The sequence below is a fragment of the Gossypium arboreum genome, chromosome 5 (genome assembly GCF_025698485.1).
Source record: "Gossypium arboreum isolate Shixiya-1 chromosome 5, ASM2569848v2, whole genome shotgun sequence".
NCBI lineage: Eukaryota > Viridiplantae > Streptophyta > Magnoliopsida > Malvales > Malvaceae > Gossypium > Gossypium arboreum.
The window spans coordinates 88,229,764-88,239,426 of NC_069074.1; the positions used below are offsets into that span (position 1 = coordinate 88,229,764).

The 9,663-nt window shown below is 25.1% G+C and overlaps 1 protein-coding gene across 1 annotated transcript; it reads right to left on the reverse strand.

The window, feature by feature from the left end:
- Positions 1 to 3,300: 3,300 nt before the first annotated feature.
- LOC108488746 (transcription factor bHLH123-like) lies at positions 3,301 to 6,759 on the reverse strand. The gene is made up of 7 exons (XM_017793030.2): positions 6,329 to 6,759; positions 5,366 to 5,840; positions 4,785 to 4,871; positions 4,599 to 4,664; positions 4,081 to 4,146; positions 3,770 to 3,826; positions 3,301 to 3,608 (listed from the first exon to the last, which is right to left on the reverse strand). Exons 1-7 carry the CDS (start codon positions 6,592 to 6,594, stop codon positions 3,459 to 3,461), a joined length of 1,167 nt encoding a protein of 388 aa, XP_017648519.1. The 5' UTR covers positions 6,595 to 6,759; the 3' UTR covers positions 3,301 to 3,458.
- Between the last annotated feature and the right edge of the window lie 2,904 nt (positions 6,760 to 9,663).

Here is a 9,663-nt window from a genome sequence, read left to right on the forward strand (position 1 = left end):
CTTCTTAATATAAAATGTAAGGAGAAATTAAGTTAGAAAATTGTAAATTAGTAAATGTTGCAAATATCCCATTTATTAAGAATGATTGTTTTGAAATTTTTAAGTTCAAAATAAATTTAGTCAAATTATTAATAGTTTTACCCATTTATTTATTTATTTTGTTCTTATAATCTTAATTTTTAGTATAGTTTTATCATCTGTGGATTAATTTTAGATATTAAATTTAAATTTGTTGTTTTAAGATAAGGATAATATATGATTAAATGACATCGTTTCGAAAAATAGGTATCATTAGTGTACTAAAACTTTTCTCTCGTGTAATCGTATTCCTAAACCTAATAAAAGTTAATAAAATATTTAAAATTATAAAATTAAAATAAACAATAAATAATTACATCAATAAAATAATGACAAAAATATTATATATTATTTTATTGATAAAATTTTTATTTTATATAATTTTATTCATTAAATTATATTTTAACAATTTAAAAAAATTATAAATAACAAATAATTCAAAATTTTAAAGGTAAACTACTAAAATAGTCACTTTTGTTTCCCTCAAGTTACGTTTTAGTCACTTATGTTTGAAATGATACGTTTTAGTCATTTACGTTATCGTGTTGTAACATTTTAGTCACTAAGCGTTAATTTCCGTTAACGGTGTGATAGTAAGTTGACGTGGCACGTTAAATCATCATTTCAAATGAAAATTTTAGGTTTAATTATACAATTGGTTCCTATATTTTTTTTCGTTTTGAGCAAATTAATTTTGTTTTTTACGTTAAAAGAGATGGAGAATGGAGGAAAATAGAGGGAGAAGGAGAAGAGAATGGAAAAAAAAGAAAAAAAAGAGGAAAAACTAAAAGAACATAAAAGAAAGAAATGCTCAAAACAAAAAAAATATAGGGACCAATTGTATAATTTAATCTAATTTTTTTGTTTGAAATGACAATTTAACATGTCACATTAGCTTACCATTACACCGTTAATGGAAATTAACAACTTAGTGACTAAAATGTCATAACACGTTATCGTAAGTGACCAAAATGTAACTTAAGGGAAACAAAAGTGACTATTTTGATAGTTTACCTAAATTTTAATTATATAATGTCCTTAATAATTATTTTTTTTTATTTTTATCTCACTGCTATAACTGCACTTAAATTCGAATACACATCTCACTGTTGATTTCACTACTATAGTAATTAATTTTACTATGATCATTATTTTGAACTCCACAAAAAACAATTTCACTAATAAGCCTAAATAAATAAATATCTACCAATTCAACTACTCTGTGAGATTAAAGATTCTTTTATTTTATTTTATTTTATTTTATTTATTTATTTATTTATGTATTTTATTCTTTACTTTGAAGTAAAAGAAAGAAAAGGAGATTTATTAGACCATAGAATCTCATAAAGCACTTCATGATTACTCTATATGTCAAGCTTTTCTTTTCTTTTTAGATTAAATAGTGGGGTTTCTTGCAAATTTTCAATTAATTAATTAATTTTGTTAAACATGAGGTAACCCAAACTTTATACTCAAGCTATAGAAATTAGAGTGAATCAAAATATGACACGTGGCACTTTTTTATTTTTATTTCTTCATTATTTTCTTATTTATTTGTTATTTTGAGATATTTAATAGATATTTTTCTCTTCATCTTTACCTTCCAATAGAAGCTCCTCAATGTGTCCACTGAATTGGAAAAGCATAAAAGCATGATTGATTCCTCCAACTCTGTATGTATTATCATATAATAGTAATAATGTTATAAAATTAAAAAAGAAAAGGCCTAAAAGGAGGAGTTGGTGTGGGTCACCTTGTGACTTCCACTAACTTGTATATTCCAAAAATAATAATAGTAATAATAACAGAATTAAAAGCTAGATTTCCAAAATCAAATGCCATAACCCAACCCTCACTTTTTTCTCAATTCAATTTTTCTTTTTTTTTTTCTCTTAAATTAAAGCCCTAAACTAACACTAGAACTGTTCATAGGTTGGGTCGAGTCGAGTTCGAATCGGGTTTTGTAAAAAATTTAGGTCTGCTTGTTAAGCACAAGCCTAGGCTCGAAAAATAGGCCTAAAAGTTTACCTAAACTTAACCCGAATAAAAATGTTAAAATTTGATCCCGACCTAACTCGCCTAAATTATTATTTTATATAATTTTTTAAAAATATAATACATCAAAAATACTAAAATAAATGTTTCCCAAGAAATTAAAAATATATTTATACTAAAATAACACTAAGATAGATATAACTTAGCGAGCAAATGCTTCTAAAATAATAACAAAATTAATAATAAAACATGAGTTATATAATATCCTAACAATAACAACAAAATAGTAGCAACATGATAGTGAAATAGTAGCAAAACAGTGAGAAAACAACAAGAAAATGCAACAGAACAAGAAAACAACAAGAAAATAACATTTTTTTTGTCTTTTTGCTAATTCAAGCTGGGTCGGGTCGAGTTTGGACAAAAAATCTTTACCCGAGACTTGATCCGTTTTTTAAACGAGCCTTTTTTTTTTGCCCAAGACCATTTTTTAAGCTTATATTTTTACTCAAACTCTCCCACTTTTCAGGCAGACTTTCGGGCCAGACTGAGTCACCGTGCTCTAGGTAACACAAAAACTTTTTTTTTCTTTATAAATTAATCTTGAATTTCTTTTCCTAAACTCAGAAAGTACTGTTTCTTTAATTCACAGTATTCCTAATCCAGTATAACTATGCTCATAAAAACTATTCTTAAATTATTACAAACAGATTACTATGTTTCCTAATGGTCTCCTATAGTGCCTAAATCTTTGCATAATATTACCTCTTCTTAGCCTTTTTCTTCTTTTCCTTTTCGTTTCCTTCCCTTTCTCTCAATTCTACGATGGTCTTCACAGTTTTTTCCTTCATTTTCCATCTTGGATTCAACATTGAAATCTAGGTTTTTTTTTTTTTTCCTTTTCCTTTCAATTCGACTGGTTCAAGAGTGGCTTGGATTAATTTTGAGTATGATAAATTTGAATTAGGTCCATTAGAATTTTAAATTATCTGTTTATTTTGATTTGGATCAATTTCGGGTTTGGATTATTTTTGAATTTGGATCATTTAGATTTAAGGTTTAGGTTTTATCTAGTCGGGTCATTATAGGTTTGGATCATTTCGGGTTTTGATCACTTCAATTATATCACTTCGAGTCATTAGTTCTAATCATTTTGGGTTCGAATTGTTTTAGGCTTGAATTAATTTTAGGTTTCGATCAATTGAGGTTAAGGTCTGGGTTGTTAACTTTTTATAATCAAATCAAATTAGATCGAATTTCTAGCTTCAGGTATCCTAATCATCTTCGACCAACTTGTCGAAGATTCCTTCCTAATAAATATTTATAAACAATATCTCTTCCATTTCCATATCTATGCCCCTTTTCCCCACCATTTCTCTTCCTTTCTACCTAAATGTTCCTCCAAATGTTGGTGTCCAAAAATCAACTGTCGACTCATGTGTCATCGGGAACGTGCTCGAGACCGGTACAAGGCATAGTCCACGACTTCTTAGATCATGCTTAAATCCTTCAAAGTCCTTGGACTTCTCACAATTCTACATAAATATTGAAAAATAAAACCATAATCAATTACGTACCAAGAATTATAATTGCCATCACAGATATATTTTCGATCATATCACATCTATCACAATCAATTACAATGAATAACAACATTAACATGAGTCAAAAAATGATTGTTATGAATTATTATTACCTGTTGTTGTTGTTGTTGAGCGGTAGCTCTAGTTTTCTTGTATGGGGTACTTAAAACCTGAAAAATACAATAAAGAAGAGAAAATTTTAAAATTAATTATATATTAAATAAAAATATAATTTAATTTTGTTCAAAAATAATAATTGCGATTTCTTAATTTGTGAATAGCAAACAAAACAAAATATATTTAGATAATATCCTAAATGAATTAAATAAAACCAAACTAAATCTGAATAGGATAAAACTTTAATTTAAATCAATTTTGGAATTTTCTTGCTTAATTCCAAGAGTATGTGTTAAAAGGAACTTACATTGATTTGTTCATGGAGAAATTTAATGTATTCAATGACTTCAGACAACACCGATGCTGTATCAGTCTACAATAATGAAAAAGTAAAATAAATAAAAAATAAGTATAAACTTCCACGAAATTTGAATCAAAATATGAAATTTTTTATGAACACCATATAAGGGAAAAAGAATCAGTCTCTATACTTTAATTTGGTCGTTTTGGTCTTCGTATTTTTATATTTTAAATTTTTATCGTTACCAAACAATAACTGTTAAAATCATTAAGTTAGGTTTTTTATTTTTAAAATATGATGTGGTAATCATATTATCATATATGTAACGCCATATCAACTTTTTATTCCTGCATTTTACTTACTAAAATTCTAGTTAATAGATTAATGATTGATATTTGCCTCAAAATTGAAATTTTAAAATTCGAAAAGTATAAAAATATAAAGACTAAATTAACAACTTTTATAAAATACAGAGACTAACATAAGAATTTAACCAATAAATTAAGATGATAAAGAAAACTCACTTTTCCAAAAGGTGAAACCAATTGTTGGAGTGCACTGATTCTATCTCCCATCTTCTCTTTTCTCACCTATATTTTCAAGGAACCCAAACAAAAAAAAAAAAGTTACCAAAGAAAATAAAAAGGGAAAATCCCAATTTTCCAAGAAACTAAAAAAGAGAAAGTTGAATAAAAGTGATTGCATTGTACCTTAAAAGCTGGCAAAGATGGCATTTCATTTCGAGGCCTTTTAGATGATGTTTCGTTTCCATTTTTCTTTACTTCATATATATTATTCTGCTGACATTTGAAGATAAAATAAAGAATTTTAATATACAAAATATTGGTAAAAGTATCATGGAGGTTGTTGTACTAAAAGTTGGATTGCATTTTGACCTCTCTTCTAAAAAAATGTGTAAATCAGTCCATGTGTGTTAGATCAAAGATCAAACTAGTCATTTTGTTAAAATTTTCATCGTTTTTACTGATAAAAACTGGTCCATATATGTTAGCCTTAGATATACGTGACACATCACATGTCATTATCTGGTTAAATTGTCAGTTATACCAGTTTTTAACAGTACAAATGGATGAAAATTTTAATAGAAATGATCAATTTATTCTTTGATCTAATGTATAAGGACTAATTTGCCTATTTCTTGAGTAGAGGGGACAAAATGCAATTTAACTTCTAGTAGAAGGACATCTATGATACTTTTACCTAAAATATACCAAACCCTAATTTAGAAAATAAAAATATTCTTCAAACCCCCAAAAAATAATTTATTTACCTTTGGTTTTTCATCAAAATTTGGTGTTGGAAATGATGGGAAAAACCCAGGTGGCCTATGATCAACCATGGGAGCTGTTGTTGCTGCTGATGGATTCCAAAAAGGAGCATTGTTTGAGAAATGTAATTGACCATTTTTTGGTGGTGAATTTTTCAAGAATTGAGGGACTTTAGACCATGAATTTGGCAACAATGGATCGTTGTTGTTCATCCCATATTGGTAACTGATTGAACGATTCTCGTAGGTTTGATTTTCAGTCCCTAATAATCCTTGTAAAATGGTTGAGGGACTTCCATATAAAGATGTTGAATCCATGTTGTTGATAATAGAGCTATCACTTGAACAAGGACTAAATTGTGATGATGACTGATGCTTAAACCCCATCATTTCTTGGTGATAATTTGGATTTGAAGCATTTAAATTATGTTCTTCAAGCATGGATTTGAAACTAGTCTTACTTTTATGATCCCCACGCCTGTGAAAACACACACAAAAAAATAATGATAAATTCTATAATTAGTTCTTGTACTTTTTGAAATTTAAAATTTTAGTCTCTGTACTTTTCGAAACGGTCAAGTTTAGTTCCTATATGGTTTTGAAATTTGAAATTTTAGTCTAGAATCTCAAATTGTAATAGTTAAATACGTTTGTTTAAATTCAATTACTAGTCCTAACCATGTGTACAGTTGCACATTTACTCATTATTTTCTAATTTGATCATTTCCAATTTTTATACTTTTCGTATTTTGAAATTTCAATTTTGATACAAACAGAACTTGTTAATCCATTAACTGAATTTTTAATGAGTATAATAGATGAAAATAATAAACTAATATGATAGTAACAAAACTTAGTGAATTTAATAGATACCAGTGAGTATCGAAATTTAAAAATTTAAAAATTATAGGGACTAAAAATCAACAAATTAAACAATAATAAACACGAGTGTATTTGAGTACTTACATAAAAGCTTGGTTCCAATCCATGGCTTGAGAAGAAAGTCCAAGTCCCATCATATGTAAATCAGGAGCTGAAACTGATGACGATGATGATGATGAGATGGAATCCATGGGAGATCTTGCTTTGATATCAGCCATTTCTGGGTTCCAACCACCAAAGGTTCCTAAGCTATTGTTTAGAACAGAAGATGAGGAAGAAGAAGAAGAAGAAGAAGAAGGTGCAGCTGTTCTATCCCACCAGTTTGGTCCTGGATTGAATTCATCTGCCATGGCTGAAACACCTTGATTCTGCCTTAGTTTGATATGATGACTGTGAATGCTACTTGTTTGATATGGATTTTGATTTTGAGGTTTTTCTTTTTGGGTGTTTGGGGAAGGTTTGTTTGTTGGGTTTTTATGGTTGCATCAAATGATGGAAATCGAGTTGCTGCATCTCTCATATATATATATATATATATATATATATATATATATATATTAAATTTAATTAAGAAAAATTGAAAAGTAAAATATTTACTCGAATCAATATATTTTGACAGTTAATAGAATGCAAGTTTGGGAATCACGATTATTCGAAAACGATTCAAAATTTTTTTAAATATAATTAATTTTGATTATTTATTTATATAAAAATATATTATAAATTTAAATTAGTAAAAATAATTTAAACGTTTTTGAAAATTTATTTTAAAAGAAAATTAATATGAAAAAATTAAAAATTGAGAATCGAATTAAACCGAATCGAATTATGATAAAAGGTTTAAAAAAAAAACTCGACCGCCGAATTGATATCATCTTTATATTGTAATATTTTGTGTTTAAATTTTATCATATGTAAGTTTTTTTAAAATTTTATATTAAAAAGAAAAATATTTTTAATATTAATAAAATATTTTTAATAATATACAAATAAAATAAGATTGGATTAATGAAAATGGTAAGGAGAAGAAGTAAGCGGAACATGGTTTGACATTTCAGGGGGTGATAAAGACAAGTGGAAATATCATATTGAAATTGAATTTCTTTTCTCTTTCTATTTTAGTTTTGGATTTTGATATTTTAGATGCTTTTAACTTTATGTTAAATTTAAAATAATATATATATATATATTTAAATTTATATATATATATATATATATTTCAGTCTTCTATTTTTAATATAATTTTGGTTTTCTTTTTCTTAATATATATGTATTTCGTTAATCTATATAATCTTTTGATTTAGGAATATAAATTTGTAACTATTATTGAGATAATATATATTTAGAGTTTATTTTCGTCAATTAGTTGTAACACAATGTATAAATTTATTTATAGTCACTCACCAATCTATAAATTGAAGGAGAATACACTTCAGAGACATTCGAACTCACATCCAATAATAATTTTTAATTAAAATAATAAAAATTTAATTTTTACAAAAATTGTATTATATTATAATAAACTTATTAAGTAAATATAATATATTTTCAATTAATATATGTAAGTTTTTTTTAAAAATTGTAAGTATAATCATAATTGTAAATGTAAAAACTATACTCATAATTAATTATTATAAATCACAAGACATGATTTGGTATCTTAAAATTTTTAAGGTCGTGAATTAAGTTAAGGCCTCGTTGGCTTTGTGAATTTATTTTTAAAAGGTTATGGCTTAATGCTCACTTTGACTCTAAACTATATATGTTTTTAACTTTGATATTTAAATACTTTTTCGTTTCACTTTTATACTTAAACTATCTTTTTGTTACTCAATTTAATCTTATTTTTGTAATGACGTTAAAAAAATTGGTTGACATGTGACGCCAATTAAAGTGCCACGTGACGCATCCAACCAATTAGAGTGTGTAAGGTGACATTATGTATTAAAATTAAAAAATTAAACTTAAATTCAAAATGGAAAAAAATTAGAAAATTAAATACTTTTAAAATACCTTTGATTTGGCCAGTCATTAATCATCAGTTCATCGGTGACTAGCATTTCCTTTAAATTTAAATATTTCAAATTATTTTATAATTATTTTAAAACATATAATTTATTGCAATTTTAAAATTTATATTTATATATATTTTTAAAATTCCAATTTTAAGTTAACCTTTTCAAAATTTCAATTCCTAGACTTTATATTTTTTAATTAATTTATTTCTATTTTTAAAATTTTTAATTCATTGTTTTGAATTTTAGAATTTAAAAAATATATGAAAATTTTTTAGAATGTATATTTTGAAAAATTCTTTTTCAATTTTTAAAATTTAATTTTTATAAAATTTTTCATTTTATATATTATTCTAGCTTTTAAAAGATATATTTATAGATTTTAGAGTTTTACTTTTAATAATTTTTATTATTTTTGAATTATTCTATAGATAATATTAAATTTTAAAATAAGACTGAGGTGGTGCACTCTAATAGTGCTACATGCCAGTCTTCTTTTTTAACGTCGTGGGCCAATTTAGATAATAGAGGATAGTTTAAATACTCACATGAAAAAAATTTAAGTACCAAAATGAGAAAATAGGTATAGTTTAGGGGCTAATGTGAGCATCAAGCCAAGAATTATAGTTTGGATTTGTATTTTCTTCCCTCTTAACAATTTTTAAACAAAATGTAAAATATTTCAAGCTTAATTTTAATTTAGTTATATATTAACTTTGAGATGAATTCACCCTTTTTTTCATTTATGTTTTCACTTTTATATAATTTTTAATCAATTTTTCATTAAAATCTTATAAAATGGCAATGAATTAATTTTTCATAAAAATAATTAAAAATTGATGTCAAGATTAATATGCAATTAAATTAAATTTAAATTTAAAATACTTAATTTTAATTAAAATAAAATATATTTAAATTTATATTATTTAAATATGTAATGAAATTGTTATTATTTTGTAATTAAAAATGAAGAAATGAATAAAATAAATAAATAATACATAGATAAATAATAAGAGAATAGTTGTCTTTTATTTAATTGTTGTTTAGTAAATAGTTGCTTATGAGATTTTCTCCAAACTTATGGGGCTATTGGGTATTCTTAAAATCATAGGGCAAGTGTATTTTATACTAAACCAAAAGGGATAAGTGATTTTACCTTATATATCTGTATATATATATATGTGTGTTTAAAATACATTTTTAAAAAAAATGGTTGAAATGATAAGGTTAAATTTTAAAAATTATAATATTTTATAGGTTGAAATCCCACTACATGAAAGTTTTTATTCTATATAAAAATATAAAAAGACAATAACTCTCTCATAATAATATAATATACTTTGTACACATAATGACTTCTTAGTTATTTTCAACTGAAATGATTTCGATAATTATATAATTTAG